The sequence below is a fragment of the Vidua macroura genome, chromosome 9 (genome assembly GCF_024509145.1).
Source record: "Vidua macroura isolate BioBank_ID:100142 chromosome 9, ASM2450914v1, whole genome shotgun sequence".
Classification (NCBI taxonomy): domain Eukaryota; kingdom Metazoa; phylum Chordata; class Aves; order Passeriformes; family Viduidae; genus Vidua; species Vidua macroura.
Window position 1 is genome coordinate 14,069,904 of NC_071579.1, and position 21,254 is coordinate 14,091,157.

General features: G+C 36.4%; 1 protein-coding gene across 8 annotated transcripts in view; it reads right to left on the bottom strand.

Annotated features, from left to right (window-relative positions):
• The window catches only part of LOC128811200 (hornerin-like), a 74,910-nt gene that overhangs the window by 43,295 nt on the left and 10,361 nt on the right, over positions 1-21,254 (bottom strand). For 7 of the 8 annotated variants that reach the window (XM_053984603.1, XM_053984608.1, XM_053984606.1 and 4 more), the window contains exons 3-5: positions 3,341-3,536; positions 1,025-1,161; positions 666-757 (exon numbers count right to left, since the gene is read on the bottom strand). In XM_053984603.1, the coding sequence (XP_053840578.1) occupies positions 666-757; positions 1,025-1,161; positions 3,341-3,536 (425 nt within the window). The remainder of the gene's footprint in view (positions 1-665; positions 758-1,024; positions 1,162-3,340; positions 3,537-21,254) is intronic. The other variant, XM_053984609.1, reaches the window with a different exon arrangement.

Sequence of the window (21,254 nt, forward strand, 5' to 3'; positions counted from 1 at the left end):
CGAGTGCAAGCAATTGCAGTTTTGTGTTCTTTTGCCTGTTCTTGGTCTTCCTCAACGTTTAATGAAGCAAGGCAAAGATGTCCCTATCATAAATCCGCACTTCAAACAATGCAAACTATCAAATATTTAGGTATTTTCCAATATACTTCAAGCATGCATTTGTTAGAGTGGGTGGTGTTTTACAAGGTTCACATCTGCAAGAAATGTAGCATTAAAAGTAAGCTAAATATGTCTTCCCCTGTTTTTAGAAATCACTTAATAGGTCATACACTAATTTTAAAATTTATATTAGAAGAATTTACATCAAGTTACTATTCTGCCACTGTTCAAAATGAAGAAAGGTATGAATTTTATTTTTTCAGGGAAGGAGTTACATTCATATTTTGTTGCCGTTGTAATTAAAGAATTCAAAGTCTAAAAAATAGCTACTCAAAGATCCATTAATAACATTATGCTTAATGGAATTATTTAAGTATATTAAAGTCTTTAGGGCATTAACAACTATATGTTGAAATGGAAATAATTTAATGAATATAGTGTGAAGTTACGGCAAACTATGAAAAAAAACTGTGTTGGAAGAATATCTCAAACAGCAACACAGGTCTATCTCAATATAGAAAGAAAATTTCAAGGCAAAAAAAAAAAAAAGAAAAACAAATATTTACATAAATTGAAGCTCTCTAACATCATGTGGAGCAATCCATGTTGTTGTAACTTTCTGTTTCACATCTGAATTAGCATTAATTACTGCTGAATTCTGCAATTAAAAAGAAATACAAATAATTATATAAAATGTAAGAGTGACTTTTAGCTATATTATTACAGAAACTACAACAGGTAACACTGCTACAAAGAGCCAGGGAATTTCTACATTAGGTTCATAAAGGATAGATGGAGTTCTTGAGAAAACTTGACCTTTTAAACTCTACTGATGAAATAGCTTTGCTGTATAAAAATGACCCCTACTTCTATTGTTTAAAAGAAACCCAGGCTTCAGTAAATATTCCAAAGACTACACACATACCGTCATGTTATGACATTCCAAGCCTTTAGTGTTTGGGTCTGTAATCTTAAAAGTACCAACAGGAACATCTCCATCTATTTCTCGAGCTTGTAGATTAAATCCTTTAAACCCAGCATCTCCAAGTGCTTCTAGAGTTACTGTGAAAAGAGCCATTTTGAGAAATGTAAATTTCATATACCACTAAAACTGCCTAAATGTTTACCATGCAATTTGCTTCACTCCAAGGCACAAGATTGCATTGTGCAGAATTCTGCACAGTGCAGAAATTACTTTAAGCCCTGTACCATTCTAAGAAAAACCATTTTAAACACCTTTCTTTATTATAAGGGGAATGACAATAAAGGTAAAGGAGAAAATTTGGAAAGGCGCTTCTCTGTAAAGTAGCATGAAATTTATTTACTAACAATTTCAAAAGGAATTCTGCTCTACTAAATGAGCAGTGGCCCTGCTAACAAAAAGGTTATTTATTTTCTGCCTAATCAGGCCTACAAAGTAAAAAATGCTACAGGAGAAAGAGAATTGCATTTATTTCTACCTCTGTTTTAAAATAAAAGATTCGTTTTTGCATAAGGCTGAAATGCAGAAACATTTTTTTATGTGTTAGAACTGGAAAGATAGAAAACAGTTTGGCTTCCATGTTCTACATTAAATATGAAAAGTTAATAATTATATGAGTTAATCAATATTACTCAAATTTTGTTACTGAAGGAGCTCAGAAAAATATGGTAGAGAACATTTTCATGATTTTTGTTTCATACTGAAATTAGATTTCAAAAGACATAACCAGATTTGCTATGATCGATTATAACTTTTCTCTGCTAATTCCATTAGTAGAGAATGGAATCAGAATAATGGTTTATGAACAGAGATATCTGACATCATTAAAAACAAGGGCAGATTAAGTGGGAATGACACAAAAATCAAGGCAAAGACCAATCAATCATACTTTGATAATTTAGTATTTCCAAACATCTGCATACACAATTAGCCTTCCAATTTGTCATGAACTTTCAGTCCTAATTCACAAATTTCCCCAGGTGTCCCAGAAGCAATGAGATGGAGCCCTTGAATGCAGGGCTAAATGCAGCAGGGATGACCTGTAGGAGTGGCACATGGCATTTCCCAGTGAAACTGCAGCAGACTCAATGGAAGGGGTCCTAATGTGGCTCCCTGAGACCATGTACTGGGTGCTTACAGTGGGCAGCACGAAAAAAGACTGCTAAAAAAGCCATCATTAGGGGAAAAAAGGGACAAAAAAGGCAAGGTTAGTAGCATCTGGGATTCAATATTTTTGTCATGATAAATCTCATTTAACTTGCTGAACAGTCTGCAAATACTTAAATCCATCCTCCGATTTTCTGTCAATAGTATTTGAAATATTTGAAGAGTATTTAAAGAGCCCTCCCATCCTTGAAGGAGCTCTTCACGTGTTTTCCCAAGAAGAGCAGCAGTAACAGGACTCTAAGGCTTCTCCATTCTTCTCCCTATACATCATTCTCCATGGAAGTACATCCATGCTACTAGGTCAAAGTAAAACAGAATCCCAGCTAGAGAGTAACTACTTGTGAATAATGCTTTTTTTTCAGCTACTGAGATCCAACAGACATGTGACAGGTCACAACTCTCTTCCACTTCCACGCTTCTTCTAGCATGAATGGCTAGAAAAAGAAGCATTCACAAGTTACTTGAAGTGTGACAGCACCATGAGATGGCATCATAGTGTGAAGAAACAGGGCTGTTAAGGTGCTCCATCCAGAGAGCAATTTGGGATTAGGAAAATAAAAAGGGAGTTTAAGCCACAATTGCTCCACCTCCTGCAATGTGATAAAATCTGGGATGCAGCTCTTAGATGAGTGACTCAAAATGTATCACTCTTAAGTAGTCTCATACTGCGTCCTGAATTTTTATTTTCCTGTAGGATGACAGCATGTGAAGAACTAATGAGTAGGATCCCTTTGTATTGCAGACGCTTGATTCAACAGCAAATAATCAAATACAAAGTTAAAGAGCAACTAATTATTAGTCCAGTTTGGCCAGCTGTCCCACTCAATTTTAATTGTGTCACAAAAATTACAGCATAAAGTTAAGATATATTTATTACATAAAGAAAAAAGAAAGAAAGAATGCATTTTCAGTTATACAGGTATGTACATACAGATATAAAACATAAAAAATAATAATATCTCAGGTATACATAAACAAGATTGAAGTTTAAAAATAAATTATCTAGACTGAGAGGGAAATGGGAAGATTTTTATGAAGATTGGTAATTCTGGAAGACACAGATAAAGATTTTATATCATTCAGATTGTTTACCTTGGACTTCATTTCCTGGCTCAAAGTTATCAAAAGATACAGCAATAATATATGGTGGTGCAGATGTCTGTGGTTCAGCTTCATAATTTGGTAACAGAGAATCACAATCAATTGAGGTATTTGTCTGTGGAAAACCAAGGATTCCAGGCAAAAATATCCCACAGAACAAAAAAACAAAGCAGGAGTGTCTCCTCATCTGTGGAACAAAAAGACAATACAGATCATAGTAACTTCTCTTAAGTAGTTGCCTTGTTTGGCAAATATCTGCTTTTCTCCGGGACAGGAAACAAAGCAAGCCTAGAAAGCTGCTCTTTCTTTACATTCATGTATTTTGAAGAAAAAGAATTACAATCAAATACTTATATACACTGACAGAAAAGTGCAATAAGAGACACAAATATTATAATTTAAAAATACTGAATTATTAATGGAAGTTTAAATTTTCAGATTACATGTCAGCAATCCATTAACAGCCATGTCTGTTGCATTACACCTTTGAACTAGAAAAGTCCTTAAAACAATGTCCCTCATTGTTGCACCAGCAGATTTAGCTCAGCTCCTTGGCTATGCAAGAACCCAGAGGGAATCCTTGCTCTCTCAAATTGTAGCTATAACCATGATTAGCATGCTCTTCTTTGACTGCTTTCCCTACTCTCACTTCCAAGGGACGGTCAAGAAATCTAGTTAAATGCCCCAGAGTACTCTTAAAGATTTTCAGAGTATTTGTTTCCTGAAGGATTTAACAAAAGATTTCTGCAAAGTCCTCTGGAACTTCTAAACATTTAAAAAATACTAAATTACTACTGCATACATCCTATTAGTAAACAATAACTACAACCAGCAAAGAAACTATAACCAGTACAGAAATTCAGAAAAAATAACTAAGAGACAAGACTGAAGTCCAATCTTCCAGGACTGTCCTTGAAGAAAAAATGTATTTTCTTTATCATTCAATGCTTGCAATGATGGTAAACTGTTTCCAAGAAAGAAAGGAAACATTTCCCAAAAGAATTCTCAGGTGTTTAATATCAGATTTTTCAGCCCATGATCAAAATCTAAATATTCAACTATAGCACTACATACTTAAAAGGCCATTACATCTTATGAACAACTCACTCTTCCAGCTACAAAATTGCTGATACAACTGTTCAATCTCCAGAAGTATTTAATAATGCTATTTTACATGCTGTCTGCTACAGGATTGCCTCATGTGACGCAACAGACAGTAACAGAAAGAATGGAGATATTTACTTGAGATTTTTTTTAAAGCATTTGAAACACAATATAAGAGATAGGTTCAATTTGTACCATCTACCTGTGTATCTTAATTCATGCATAACTGTGTAAGATCATTTGGTTTTGTATGTGCGAATGAAATAAGTAACAGAAGCATCTGGAAGTGGGGGAAAACCACACAACTCTGAACATTCATGTACTTAACTCTGAACTTCAACAACTTTTTAAAAAGCCATTGAGTCAACAAATAATAAAACAGGTGACAGGGAAACGTTGAAAGATTTCCAAGTAGGATGATGAATGTTTGCATGGTGTCACAACTACTCAGAGCACCAAGCAGGAAAGTGATAGATGCAAGTTATCGTGTCTTTAAAGCAGATGAAGACTGTTCCTCTCCAAAGCCTCATCAAAGTGTCGCTCTAATGGGATCCTGGTAAGCATCATGTTTTGGTATCAGCATGCTGGGTGCGGCTATCCAATCTCTTGTGACGATTTTGACGTGGCCCAACTCTAATTAAGTTTTAAATACAGCATGTGGGTGCTATTATATCAATAGATGCGGTAAACAGTGATTTAATATCAACACAGAACCAGTCTGTGTGTTGTTGAAATCTCTCTCTCTGACTCATGGAGAGATAGAAAAAAAAAAGTCTGTTTCTAATTAGATGTTTCATTTCAAAGCGCGAAGTCCTAGTTTAGCTAGGATTGGAAAATTGTCTGGAACTGCACTCTGCCATGAAAGATGGCCAGTCTGAAATCTTTCCTCTTTTTCTTGCTAGAAAAGAGCCAGAAATGCAAGTACAACGAGTTGAAACACGGCTGAGATGCCTTCTCTTTGCATCAGCTCTCTGATTTAATAGTTCAAGAGGTATTCTATGAGCCTCATCACGTCATCTTTTGGAACTAGCTTTCAGATGAGAAAGAGAGATATTAGCATTTTAAAAAATTCCAAGTCCAGACTTGAGGCAGAAAACTTCCATGGGCTCTGAGTTCCAATACATACTCCATGCAATCATGTTACCTTGCATCACATATTTTACATTTTCTCCATGAAAAATGTAAAGAAACAAAATTTAAATATTTATAAAATAGAAGCATGGGGAATTCGGGCAAATAAATGTTATTTGCAGACTTGTTATTGGATATAATGATGAAAAATTTGTTATTGGATATAATGATGAAAAATTAATTATACCCTCAGTTCCTTCCTCTGATGGAAAAATTATAATTATTTTTTTATCACAGATTCAAACCTTTCTCCCTGTGAGTCTATGTGGCCTCCACCTTTCCAACACCTGAGCTGCTACCTTAAGAATCCTCTTCCGTATTTAGTCTAATATGTCTTCAGGCCAACAATTAAGTCCCTGCTAGTTAGCTACTGCATTCAAAGTCTACTGGACTCAGGAAGAGGCACTTTGGTGGTTTGCTCCTCCAAAGCCTTGGGCAAACTTCTGAATAGAGACAAAAGTTGCTTTAAAAGCTTTTAAATATAGAGCATTTAATGAATATGATAAATACCTTTCCATAATTTGAAAAACACAGTCCTTGTAAGTCCATCCTGCCAACATTTTAAGACTAGCTCCTGTATGCACCTTTCTATTCCCATTCTTTATGAGTATTTTTCTCCTCCTCCTAGACACTCTTGATGAGCATCACAGACTTATTCTTTAGCCCTTGAGAATAAGCATCACCAGTCAGTGTGCACCCTGTCCACCACATCCCCACCAACACACCTTATCGACCAAGTGCCGGTGCGTGGGCATCCTCCGGTCCCTCTGTGGTCAGTGCGGAGGAGCTGCAGCCGGGCAGTGCCGGTGCCCCAGGAAGATGAGACAGAGGAGGTGGAAGGCTCGGCCAATCCGTGCCAAGGCGGGAGCCAGCGCGGCCAATCAGGGCCGGCTGTGCTCTGCCCTGGAAATTGGGACACCACAGGTGGGACTGTCCTGCCCAGAGCTGGCGGTGACAACGCCCTCCTCACAGGTGAGTCACACCCCTCTGACCTTTATCGAGGCATCTGGCACAGGCAGGGCTTCTGAAGGCTGGTACCCTAAACCAGTATGTTGACTAAAATCAAAAGAATTATGCTATACAAAAACCCCTTACTAATATTACATAACAATTCCAGTAAAATATTCTATATTAGTCCTATTAATCTGTTACCACAGAGTATTCTGTTGCTGCTTTTTCACAGTTGGAAAAGACTTGGAAAATTCTAATGATTGTCATACTTCCAAGCATTTTCTCAGAGCAAAGAGTTAATGAGGCTGTTTCTTCTCATGCACTTTGTGGGAATAATCTGAAGTTATTGCGACTGACCTGCACTCAAAACTAACATTTCTTTTACTCTTCAGAAGATTTTCACAAGGTCTCTACTGGAGACTGGGAGAAGTCCAAAAGCTGAATGACATATAGAATAGATGGGATCTACAATTATTTGTCTATTTCATGCCTTTCTAAATGCCTCTAAAACACTGACAGGCCTGGGGCTTTGACTACCTCCCTAGGAAACCTGTTACAGTGCATGACCAACCTCTCAGTAAAGAAATGCTTCCTAATGTCCACTCTGAACCTCCCCCAGAACAGCTTTGAACCATTCCCACACATCCTGTACTGGACACCAGGGAGAAGACATCAGCACCTCCCTCTCCACTTCTCCTTCTCAGGAAGTTGTGGAGGTCAATGAGGTCACCCCTCAGCCTCCTTTTCTCCGAACTAGACAAGCCTAAAATTCTTTAGTGCTCCTAACAGGACATTCTTTTCAGCCCTTTCACCAACTTTGTTGACCTTCTCTGGACATTTTCAAAGACCTTAGCAATATGACAGACATTCCTATTTAACCAAGAAATTCTGTGAATCTATGAGTCTTTGGTTAATGGAAATCCTTTAACCAAAGACTATTTATAAGAGCCTTCTTCAATTCCTTAATGTTCATGCATTTGAAATTTATTTAAATTCAAAATGCTCACACCATTTTAAGAAAATTAGCTATTTTTAAGATTCAGTGCATTTAACTAACTGTATTCTCTTTCAGTTAATTACCTTTAATTAATGAGTAGCATTTTGTTTATATTGTTCCATTATGAAATGCATTATTTCCTATCTGCTGGTGTCCATTTGGAAGGAGATCATAATCTTTCTTCTCATACTATACCACTAAACTTACCATTAATACCAATGTTATAAATAGCAATGCAAAATCATGCTGCACACCACAAATGCAATAGCATAGCAGTAACACCATCAAATAAATTACACAGTAAAGGAATGACAAGTGCTCACACCAGAAACACATAACCAAAGAGATGGGATCTTGCAAATGCATAATGCAAGACCTCCCTCACAACCAGCTAGAAGATACTGAGAGGTAACCAGAGGGATTAGAACATTTCTCCAGGCTACTTTGAGCAGCAGTGAGCACTCCATGAATATTTGATTTGACAGTCAGATAGATAAATGTCAGGCAGTGAATTGCTGTAATCTTGGTAATATGGTTATAAAGAAGCACAGATAACACAAGCAATATGGTTTTGTTGGCTGTAGCACTAATAAAATACTACTGTGAATAAGCTGGTAAAGACTCAGACCATTAGTTTACAATGTGAGAGTTGTAAACGTGCGTCCCTCTTACACAACGCTCTGCTTGCGGTTTATTACAAAGGAACAGTATTCCCACTGAATCAAACATAGGAGACTGATTCAGTATTAATTCACCTGTACTCTAAAATGCCAGTTTAAAAAATAAAGTCTTTTTCAGGTCCACACACTTGAAAGGACAATTTTGAGATCATAATTTAAATACCAGTTGAACAAGTGGTAAGCTCCCGACTCTAGTGAAACCATGATTACAAAGTTTGCTATGTACTGAAACTCCTGTGCAGAACAACACTACACTGTGTGCACATGGAATTCCCTGGTACTTGGAATGCCTTCAATGCAAATTCCCGTGGGAATATTAGCCTCTTTTTTTAGATCTCTGATTGTCTGTAGCCCATATGGAGTTACCTGGTCTTTCTTTAAAATAATCATGTTAGATTTGTCCCACAGACAGTGGGCCAATTCATTTTAGGAAGAAGCCAGGGAGCGTGGCAGAGAGGCCATAGTCCAGAACACTGTAAGGAAGGGGATATCCACAGGCAGTGGGTGAAAATTTTAAAAGGTACATGATGGACCCAGGGGAAGCCAAATACTCACATAAGCAAAAGACTGTCTTCTTGAATAAAGGACTGCAAACCCTGGCAGACTTTCCAGTACTACCTTGTTTCTACTAAAAGCTGTTTAAAACAAATCAGAGTAAGCACCCCACTTCCTTCTTCCTCACTGACATCAGGACCTCCAACCACTTTCATGACCCCCAACAGTTTTCTGCTTGCTCTCTGCAACAACTGAGCCAAAGATTATTTTTAATCTGGCAGTTTACATTGCAACTGGAAAGGTTAGAAAGCCTAAAAAACCTTCAGCTAAAGCCAACAGACATATATAAATAACATGGTAAAATAGGTGATGTTATTTTCATCAGGATCTGGTATCCTTCTCAAACTGCTTTGATGTTCCCCATAGGCAATAGATACACTCCTGAGTCTTGGCCTGGGCAGGAGAAATGGCAAACTCTTTGCTCAGATGCCTCACATGTGCTGGACACAATGAATGTTGCAACAGTAGCCACTCCAAAATGATTTCAGAGAAAATGTACATAGCAAGTGCTCTTACAGATATGAAGAGCTGAGTTTATAACAATCTATGTCTTTGTTACATACTCCAAACTGACTCTATCAAACAGTAAAAGTGAGTGGGGAGGGAAAGAAACTTCATTTCTTCCAAACACTATTTTTCAGAGTTCTGAAAAAAATCACAACTATTTCTGAACATCCTTGACTCCCCTTAAGTGCCAAGTGCCTTCCCAAGCTCTCCCAGTTTTTTCCTTTGTTTCTTCCTTGCTTAAACAGGGAAGGTCAAGAATAAGCCCTACAAATGACAGAAATGAAATTTATTCTCCTGACATCTATTTTGACCATCTGAGAAATTTCTGTAGTATTCCACATTTCATCTCCAAATGAAAGTGGCTTTCTCAGTGTACAGTATTAGTGTGAAAAGAGGATGTAATAATTGTATACTTTTTGTGTATAACTCCAGAGTACTCAACAGAAGTTATTTTCAAAAACATTCTAGTCTAAATTTAGTGGTAAGGATTCTTAACAGCTATGTGAATAATGATTAAATGAAAAGACGGATTTATTTAGTCTTCCTTCATAACCAGCATGTCTCCTGCCTTATACTAGCATGTCAGTATTTACATCCTGTTTCCCAGGACTTAAGGTATTGCCACATTTTTTATTTATAAAGGAACATTTTCCTTCCTATGCTCAATAAATAGATTCCCATCTTGAAAAATAGACCAACATATCATATAGTAATAGTACATATTGCTCAGAATAACTCTAGATATAAATATGGTGCTATTCTTCAAAAAAATTATATTGAAAAAATTGTAAAACCAACTCAAATTTGCATAGTATATTTTGCTCTCCCAAGGAAATATGTTAAATGTCTTCTTGATTAACATTCAACTCTGTGATAATTCAGCAAACCACATTTTTCTAGGGGAAAAAAGATATAAAAATTATCCTTTCCTACATATTAAAATTTTTCAACTCCTTGTTGTCTTTAATTTCTTGTCTTCACTCATGTTAGCACTTTTCCTGTCTGATTTAAATCCTGCCAACCTTTGTGTAAAAAAGAAGTAATTCTATAAATAACAAAATGGTTCACACCCTGAAAGTCCTAGATAGATGAAGTCACTGGGAGCCTTACATGAGAATTAGTGAGCAAAAAGCAGGTTTGCCTTGACTTGACATAAGAGTAGAAAGGGAGTGATCAAATGGATTACTTCTACCAAACCTTTTGTGTCTCAGTAGAGGTGAGGGTGAACAAGACTGCGCAGAGCGGATGGATACCATGCACTTACGTGCTGCGCAGGAGAAACACCTGACATGACCAGCACATACAGAGCAATGACATATGAACATTGCATCACGTTATCTCATGCATTGTGCAAGCTAACAAGTGGTATTGTCCCTATGTGCTTTTAAGGTGAGTGCTGCCTGGGTGTGGCTGCAAACATATGCAACACTTCATATAAGCCACAATGACTACCATTTGTTAGTGATTTACCAGACTCTATATTCAGATTTAAGTAAACCTAAACATGTTAATGGAATGGAAGAAATTATAGTAGAGGGATCCTGCTTCCAAGATATGCAGTCCATGAGAAAACTGAAGCCTTAATATTAACAATGAAAATTCACTGTTTTCCCAGTCATGGAGAAGATAAATGGTCTCTCTTATATGCATTACCTACTAGTATTACTGAAAAATTCTCTTTGACTGTAATTTGTATTTATAGATCCAGAATACTTCAAGTACAACTGAAATATGTTTACAGGCTATTTCTAAGTCCCTGTGGCCTAGAGAATTATGCACAGTAGGGTTAAGGCAGTACACATCTTTGCCTGTATGATCCACTGGTGAGTGAGCAGCTGGGGTTCAGACATGTAAGTTCAGCTTTAGAGTTTCTGCCAATCCAACAGTACTGGTCAAAACCAGCGTAGATATAAGATATAAAATTGGATTGTATAAACTCCCTTTGCTGGTGGTTGCCCAGACATTGAAAAATGTTGGCTGCTTAGGCTAACTGAATTTTGACTAATTTGGAGTGACATCATTACATGGCTGTAACAGATACCCATGAGACCTGCACCACTGTGTGATCAAAAAAGGCATGTATCTGTTATAAATAAGCATAGAGCTGCAGCTTCTAAGATTTTCTTTCAATCTCTCAGGCCAAGCGAGAGATGTCCTTGCTAGTGAACATTCCTTTGGAATTCAAAATCAACTTTAAACACTTGCTATTAACTCCTTCAAAAGTGTGACTAAAGGTTAAGTAGAGTACTTATCTTTGTGTCAATCTATATATGTTGTTCCTAGGTAAGAGAATGTGACTGTAGATTTGGGTAGTCCCAGTTTCATCATTTACAGAAGCCAAAAATCTGTCATTCTAGAAAGAATCATACTTTTTATGGGAAGAGAGGTTGTTTAATTTAGCCTAACTACATGTGCACAACTACTGGAGAGCAGAAAGGAAGCAGAGCAAAGAGGAAGGTGTGATGGGCTCATGTGGCTTCCAATAATATCCAATTCCCAAGAAATAGCCCGTTAATAATATATTTTCCAGGACAGGATCAACAAGGCATTTGATATTGTACAGGTTTCCAGCAACAAATAGTAACACTTCCACTGCATTCTTCCTGTTTGTCTCTGAGCACACCCTGCAAACAGCAACAAAGTAATCCCCACAGCTCCCTGTGAGGCAGGGAAGTATTACTGTTTACACCCAATCCTGCAGATGAGGAAACCAAGTCACGGAGGGATTAAGTGACTCGGCCAAGGTCATATAGAAAGTCTGCTGCCACTCATGGTATGCATCAGTCCTTGTCAGCACTCAGTGACACTCCCTGAAAAGTTCACTCAACTCCTTTCTCTGCATAGGCCAGCATCTTTAAGATTTCATAAGTATCATCTTCCACCCTAACCTTGACTGGAAGAACAAAATTCATCAGCCCAGCTCAGAGTCAGGCTGAGCATGATCCCAGCTTTCTTACTTTTTGATTAGGGCTCTTGATTATCTACAAGATTGTACTTTATTTTCACCTCTGCCAGAAATTCCTCCTAAGGGACTCCTCTAATTTAAATCAGTAGGTGGGCTGGATAATATCCATACAATAAATACATGCAGTAATTCTTTTCAAAGATTCATACATATTTCTCTTAGGACACAAACTTTCCCATTTCTACTCCTGCATTTAAAACCCTCTACCATCCTTTGCTATACAATATAAATCAGCTCAAATTTTCATAAATTCATGCCATACAATGTGGATATATCTATATATATATACACACGTACAGATAGCATATTACCTTCTGTATAGACAGTATTACACTATATGTAAGTATCTAGTAAAAAATAGCAAGAATAATCTAAAAAAGTTAAAACACACATCCTAAAGTGTTTCACTTTTACAGTAGCTTTCCAAACAAAATCTCTGATGTATTTTATGTGTAAGCACTAATGTGATGAATTTCACATCTTATTTCCTTGTGTTTGTGTATCAGAACAGTTAGTGGACTTAATAGGGATTTCTTTTAGGTGAGAAACTTAAATGAACTTCATGTGTGACCCATACAGTGAACAATGCTTTTTGCTCAGTTTAAACAGGAATCCTGAGATGCAGCCACATCCAAATCAAGAAGCCCAGGGATGAATCAGCACATTTAAGGCATGATAGAAGATCAAACAAAACCATTTCTTCTATGCTGTTCATACCAAGTTTCTAGTGCTATATCAAACCACTGCGGTCTTCCTTCCCCTCTCTCACCCTTTTCAAATTGAGATCTAGGATTTTTGCATTCTAGTGTGTTTCTAATTAAAACAAATCCTATGCCAATAATAGCATAGTTGTTCCATTATATTGCTAGAAAAGCAGCAGAGCTGCTCTTTTCTTTTACTTATTCAATAACTGAGCCTCTTCATTCATTCATTTATAGTGCTGCTCCAAAACCAGGAGTGTCTTTTATTTGAGGAAAAAAGGAATAATTTTGAAAGTGAAAAAATAGGCATGAGAACTGGAAGAGCTGCCATCTCTTCCTTGTTCTGTCACAAATTTCCTGTATGACTCTAACAAGTCATTAATTTCTATATGCCTCATCTAGAAAATGAGATAATGACATTTAACTATTTCATTGGGAGGCTTAATGGTTGTGAAATTTGCTGAGCTTCTTGGATGGAAAGAAGCTGCTGTCAGAGTAAACAGTAATAGTGTGATTATGTTTGCTGGGAAGGTTATAGGAGAGTCACTTTGTAACAATATCACAATTCTGCATTACATAGTCAAGATTGGCCAAGCAAGTGAGTCACTTAGTGAGAAATTTGTGTTTTCCTTTGTTTGTGGTATCTGTGCGTACTGTCTGAACCCCAAAATCAAGATGAATTTTTAATGATCTGTAAGTCTGTGGAAAGAGATAATGTCTCTAGAAAATAAAATATCCTTTCTCTACTGTTAGAATCTAATTGCAAACATCAGACTACAAAAGATTTAGAAAAATGCCTATGGGCCTTAAAATTTGCTATGGATTAGTACAACCCACCATTTGACAGATCAGTCATAGACAGTAGCACATAAATTGATTCTTTGTTGATTTCCCCTCTGATATTCTAGAAAGCGAAGGGACTTGAACTAATGTGTCTGACATTCACATACTCTTAGATGGGAATACATTTGTGGAGTCTGAATGCATTTGTGAAAAAATATCTAATTCATACAGTCAGTGGCAAGCACAGCAGCTTAGGATCTCTAAAAAGCCCCACATAACCTTTTTGGAGCACCCCTGTGGATGTAGGTATCTAATGTTAGATACACACACTCAGCAGTTCTAATTTCCCAGAACTTCACCTCTCCCCAGTGTCCCATCATCTCTCTTCTTCTCATCTGTATTTGCTGGGATTTGGATTTTTTTAGGTTTAGATTACTTTTACTGAGAAGATGATGGGGTATCAAATATGCTTCTAAATTGCTTTTGGTCATGAAAAATGTGATGACTATCTTCTACAACCTCAAACAATTCATGCTAACAAAATGATTGGTAACATATTTTTAGGCAACAACTTGAAACTAATGCTTCTGCTGCCACCACAACAATCCTCATTTCATTTGTGATAAGGGTTTATACTGGTCACCTAAATTTTCTGTGATGTTTTAATGTTGGTATAATGTCAGTGACCATGTGTATTTTCCCCCTTCAAATTAAAACATCACCTGAAGGAAATATATCTGTTTATATATACTGATTGTAAATAGCTGATATCCCACAAATGAAAAATCTTGATATCCACAGCAAGTGCCTTGAGTACAGGAAATAACAAGCCACCTTTTTACTTGAAAAAGAAACTTAATCAAGCGCTCCCTTTCATCAAATACATGTTACTAAATACCAAGGAAGAACAAAAGCATTGTACAGTTGAGAACATAGTATGTGAGAGACAGAGAAAGCTATTCTTGTATCATTGTCTACAGAAGATATCTCCAAAGGTAAAGCATAGCATTCATGGGATTATAGGTGTGTATTAAAATCATAGCAGAAATAAAGTCCAATCATAGTGGCACTACAAACTGTAGCACTGGTCCATTCAAATCAGAATGCTTTAGAAATTGAACTGAATTTTCTTTAGGAAATATTATCTGTGTGCAGGAGAGCCACAGTTCAGGAAAAAAAAATGAGATCTTGGAACAATTGTGATGTTTACATGCTCGGTCAAACACAGGGCAAGTAGCTAGATAAACAGCATTTAGGATTTCAGCACGCCATTTTGCAATGGTGTACTGAAATCTGTCCACAGCAGCACAGCCAAATAAGGATCCTCTCATACCTGTCACATTTCATGGTGTCATATCTTAAAGATCAGGACATTCCACAATATCACACTGGTGCCTAATGAACTACTGTATCATTGGAAAGTGAATAATTCTGAGTAGGGCCAAAAGGTGTAATTTAAATAGATTTGTAGCTAGTTGCACTTTTCAGTTCTATCACCAAGTGAGTTGGTTCACATCAATACAAGCAAAACAGAAGGCCAATTATGATATATATGTGTCCAGAGCTCTTACAGTGAGTGAGCAGCTTAAAATATTAATTCTGCAGCTAGTATATTAGGAAACACACATGATCTAATTAGTCAATATCCCTAAAGGAAGAAAAAAATACCATCTACTATAGCAAATTTCAAAAACTCAATCATAAATGAGTTGAAATAGGAATATATAGCACATATTGAAAGTGAATGTTTCTGCTTGGTAGTGTCTGAATAATGGTAACACTGTTAGTATCAGTACTTTAAATCAATGACAAATTATAAACTATTATGTTAAGACTAGAAATTAGATGCAGGAATACCTGAACAGACTGCTCCAATTCTCTTACTCTTTTCCACCTGGTTTTGTGGGATGGAAGGGTTTGTGTTCAGTAAACCCTTTGCAACAAGAAAAATCTCAGTACCTATATCTACTAAGATGCTCAATTCAGACTCTTGCAAGTCAAATAATAGAAGATATGCTACAGGAGACAGCATTAAATCTCTGAAAACTTTCAGGTTAATTTATTCTAAATTTTAAAACAATAAGATTCACCTGTTTTGCAGATAGCAAAAAAACAGATGAACTGGGGCAAGGCCTGTCCTACCCCTAAAACTGATAATCCATTAAAGCTGAGACTTTTTTTCTAGCATGTGCTTATACTCCAGAATCTCTAGTTTTAAAATTACACCAGGGCATTTAAGTCTCAAATATTTGCTTTTAGCAAAAGGAATGCAGTAACTACTGTGTCTAAGATGATCTCGCTAACAGGTCTGGACAGGTCTACACTTGCTTAGAACAATACAGAGATTTATAGCTGAGAATGAGCCCTACTTTTAACTGAGAAGCAGTGTCTGCCAGCAGGACCTAACACTCAGCGGAGAAAAATGTGAGCTTGGCATGACTAAGGTAGGCATTAGAAGATGTACAGCTGGGAGTGGATGAACTGGAATGGGCAAGGTCGAGAGTATTAAAATTTGGCCTATTTCTTCTAATGAAATGCTCACAGAAGGATTGTACAGGGACGAGCTACCATATAGTTGATATGCAAAAAACAGCAGAAGTAAACCACTCTTCAAAAAAAGTGTTAGGAAGAAGGTGTATGTAAATTTCATGCAAATTAGGAATTTAAAAAAATACAAGAAAATGGGGGTAGGCATTTAAAACATCGAAGGAAGAAGTTACGGTTTACTTATTTTTCCCTGAATCTTGCTTTTGAAATCTGTTTGGCTAGATGAGTGGATAAAGATATAATTCTGTGTATTGAGGCCAGCCAGCTCATTCTCAAACTCCCCAGGTGATTATCTTTCCATCCAATTCAAACTGTGTGAAATGATAAAGGACGTACCATACCATGCAGCTACAGAAACTATCATACCAAGACTGCAGAGCTCTTAAATTGGACAAACTCTCGTGCCTTGCTAAGAAGGCAGAAGCATATAAATATGGAAATGAGAAAAAAAAAAAAAAAAAGTGGAGAAAAGGGCCAGCAAAGTTAACTATTTTACGGGACTGGAGTGAGTTCCCAAAGTAATAGCTGCAAACAATACGTATTTTCCACCTTTACATTGGCAAAGCTTCAGGTTTGAGTGACCTGAAAGTAGCTCAAAAGGACTGAGAACACTGCTAGACAGTACCTTCATGTGCAGCTCTTTCCCTGTCAGCTTTTTGTAGGAGCAATTAGAGGTCTTTGAAAGTCATAAGCTTTCAATTTTCTCCCCATGTAAACCTCCATGCAGAGTTACAAGAGAAAGGCAGAGATGACCAAAAAAATGATCAGTGGCCTAGCTATCCTCTGAATCAAATTTGCCCTTTTTTCCTATCTCAGTGTTAAATCTTTAAGAGCAACAAGAGAAAGTTTATCATTTCAGAGCATAAAAATTAACTGCCATCATAATTCATGTTTGTAATATATGGCATTAGTAAGTACAGAGTAGAGAAATTCACTCTTCATTATTCATATATATAATAAACCTCAAATTGTAATGTCTAGGTGCTTAGCTGCAAGGTACCTGAAATTTTATAAATTTATAATTTATATTCCGGAAAAGTTTAAGTGATGTTTAATTGTAGAGGGCCACTTTGTTGGAAGGGTTCAACACAAAGTTCAAAGGCTGACACTGACCTGGAGCCCTAGAGAAATGGGATGGCCCTTAATTTATTATGAATTAATATTGTCACTAGTGGAGACACATCACACATTTTTCTGGCCTCTTGGTTAATGGTAACCTTGATTCCAATTCCCTCTTGTGGAAACACAAGCTAGTTGGACACACACATGTCTCAGAGTGCTGTGGCAGCTGGTTGCAGATGATGTGGAGATGAGAAACAATTAACAGAAATTCTGGGCAAATTCATTTTGGGACATGCAACTGATAGGCTTTTGCCCCACACAAAAAAAAAGGAAAATATTGTCAGCATTTTAAGTACTGAGAACAAGGATTATTATTTTTCCACTCCCGTAGGTTTGTTTGGTTGAATTTGCAATCCTGGATTCTCAATGCTTTTGGTTTTCTAGCTAAAGGGGAGACTGTTGCTGTAGAGCTTCCTCACACCAACATTGTGGCTGGACCAAAATCCAATGATCCCCATGGCTTTGGCTTAGGATGTCAGCCAAGCTGCTGCTACTGATCTGCAATGACACTTGTGGAAATGAAAAACTGAAATTCCTGTAAGCAGTTGAGAGAGACATTTCACATAATAAAAAAAAAACTTATTAGAACTGCTCATGTATTCTAAAAATGTGACTAATAATAAATTAGAGCAGTGTTTTGACTTATTGCTGGAACAGGAACTGTTTGTTCAAATGCCTTCAAGACACAAACTTCTAGGTGTGTTCATTTTAGTCAGTCCCTTTTGATCATCCTCTTGTGTATCAGAAACCTTGTGAAATTGTTTCTTTAATTTTTGCAATACAAGACTGAGAAACACAGGCTGCAGCATTACTAAAGTAGACCCTTTTCACTATGGTGAAGTTTAGAACAGTGCAACCATGAGTTTATTACTGCAACATGGGAGAAGGTTTAATCCACATTGTCCTACAGAAATAGGGGTCCAGTAAGGCCCTGAATTTCTGTCTAAACAAACACACATGGGATAATCTCCAAAATCAGGATAAAAGGAAAAAAAAAAGGGAGATCTCTGAAAATTGTGTCTATTTATGGCTCAGTTTCCAGTATTTAACAACCACAGAAACTCAGAAAATAAAATGGAAAGTGTAGCATTAATGGCACTCTGATTTCAACCCAGCCACAGCTATTTATTTTGAGAGAGAATATGGAAAGAGAAGGGAGGGTTTTGTGAGGGAGCCAAAGGAGTGCTTCATATTTCATCATATCCTGTTTTCAACAGTTTCATTAGACTTACCCTACAATTAATTTTTGGAGCAGATCTTGCAGCACCCTAAGGATATCTGCTCTTTCCTGGCTTTGTGCTGTAGAATCTCACACTGATAATTCTCAACCATAAACTATTTTCAACTTCATCAACAGTCTGTAAAGCAAATTATTTGCTGCATTCCAAAGTTCTAGATGACACATGAGTCTTGACTTGGAATGTTGGGGAGTTTGTAACACATCTTAGTAATCTGATCTTCTTTCTATTTGATCAACTATGATTTATTGATATTATTTTGTAGTTTAGAATGAGAAAAAATTGAATTTTTCAAAAATTGTTTACTTGACATGCAGAAAACCAGTGGATCATACAAAACTGAAGTGCTAATGAAGAATGAAAATTAAAAGCATAGCATATACTACATGAGGGCCTAATGTAATTTTCATTTACAAGGCTAAAACTATCTGTAGAGCATGTTCAGTGTATTGGAAAGACTAGAGGCAAATTAATAAGCACAGAATCAGCTATTTCTTACACTATTTTTTCTGACTAAAGTGTTTATTAATAAAAGTATTTAATAATGAAAGGTTGAATTTAATGTTAGAGAAAATGTATCATCTGAGCTGAAGTTTAAAGTAGCTTTCTTTTTGTGGTGTTGGATGAAAACCAATAGGTTCCTAAAAATGAAGCTTGGGAACCAGTAACAGCAATGTCACTTATAGTACCAGAGGACAATGGTAATTACACTTTCCACTTGTAAGCATATCAAAATTATACTTAGTGTTATGAAAACAGGAGGGTGTCTGCTTCAATCTATTTGCTAATCTAGATGAAGGACCCTTCTTTGCTCAGAAATGGTGTGACAGGAGAGGTGTGGATACGCAAGGAAGACTATTTATTTATATGGCTTGGGAAACACCAAGTTAGGTGTGCCAGGCTTGAGCAACACCTATTATCATTTCTGCAGATAGCTTACTGCACTGAAATCAGTCCTGTGATAATTATTGCACGATTTGATTAGATGGCATTGCATCAGAACTCCATCTTCTACTTTATATCCAAACCATTTTCGCAGTTCCAAAAGAAGATTAATCCCAAAGCACTTGATAGTAGTAGGATGGGAGAAAATGTACTTTCAGAAAATGATAAGGAAGAACATGAATGACTCAGGAAGAGGCAGGTGGCACTGATCAGAGACACAGCTCATGATAGGCTTATTCTTTAATGATAACATATGAGAAGTCTGGTGCATACCAATATCTGAATTTGGATAGGTTGGTAACTGAAAATAATAATAATTGTTTTGTCTCCATTTATTCATCTTTTTTTTCCAAGTATCAGAAGAAAAAACTTGCTTATGTGGCTTAACTAGCTAATTTATATAATCAAAGATTTCTCAATGACTTGGAACTTCCAAGAGCCATTTCTTGGATGTGAGCTATTTGCACATATTAGGCATGAGCACTGTGTAGCACAGCTCAATTTACTATAGCTGATGGTGAATAATTTCCTTATATCTTCATCTTGTGAGCTACTTCTAGACCATCCAACAGAATATTATTATGCAACAAATCATGTACTCATACTAACTTGTTTTCAAAACTGATGTATAAAATGGTTATTCAGGAACTAAAATTTCCATCTGCATCTTTAGCAAGCAAGTTATGTTTGGCTTATGAAAATAAGCCAAACGTAACTCAAATATACAACCTTTTTAAAAAAAATTATAGTAATTACTATTGGCTTACTTCTAGAACTTATGGTACTTGAAATTATGTATAAGACTAAAAATTCTGACTTATCATTTTTAAAAGATGACCACTTAAGTGATCTTTTCTGCAAAATGCAAATCTTGTCATACAGATGCAGCAATTGGAACCACAGAGAAAAGAATAACTGAAGAAAATGCTTTTATTATGGCCTCCTTTCTCAGAGAACTATTTCATTCTCACCACAATAACAATGACTTTTTAGAAAAAATATAGAAACAATAAGAATTACAACAGATTAGTTATTGAAAGACAGCATCCAGAAAAAGTCTGCTCCCACATTACATTTCTTGGAAAAAATTCTGTCATTGTTACCTGGTTACTTCTGACAAACTACTTATGCTAGCTTAATTGTTGGTTAAAAAATATAAAAATAAACCAGTAGAATATTTAGCCTTATAAATCAAGGAGATAGGTAAATATGTACCTACTCTACTCCTAAAGGCATCAGGATCTTAACTTAAGCTTAATTAAATAAGAATTTAGTAAAGAGCTATTGATAATTGAAGTAGAAAAACATGAATGTGATCACATAAAAGGACACTCCTTTTCCCTCCAACCTGAGAAGTTCCTAAAGGTGAAGAAATTACCTAAAATTGAAAAAGTCTCCCTACCTTGGACTGGATGTAGGAAACATGTTTTGTAAATTTGACTGTAGATTAAAAATCCAAATACCAAAGACTGAGCAAAAATATTTTGAAAACTTTGTCCAACAAACCAAGCAAACGTGTCGCTGTCAGCTAATACTTCTAACAAAAATTCAGTGAGTAAATTTTCCATCTGAGATGGAATCTGAGAATGTAAACTGTAATCCAGAGTAGATGACTGATTAGCTCCATCACAGGCAGCCCTCCTGATTCTAAGCAAGATCTGTCTGCACCTATGTAAATG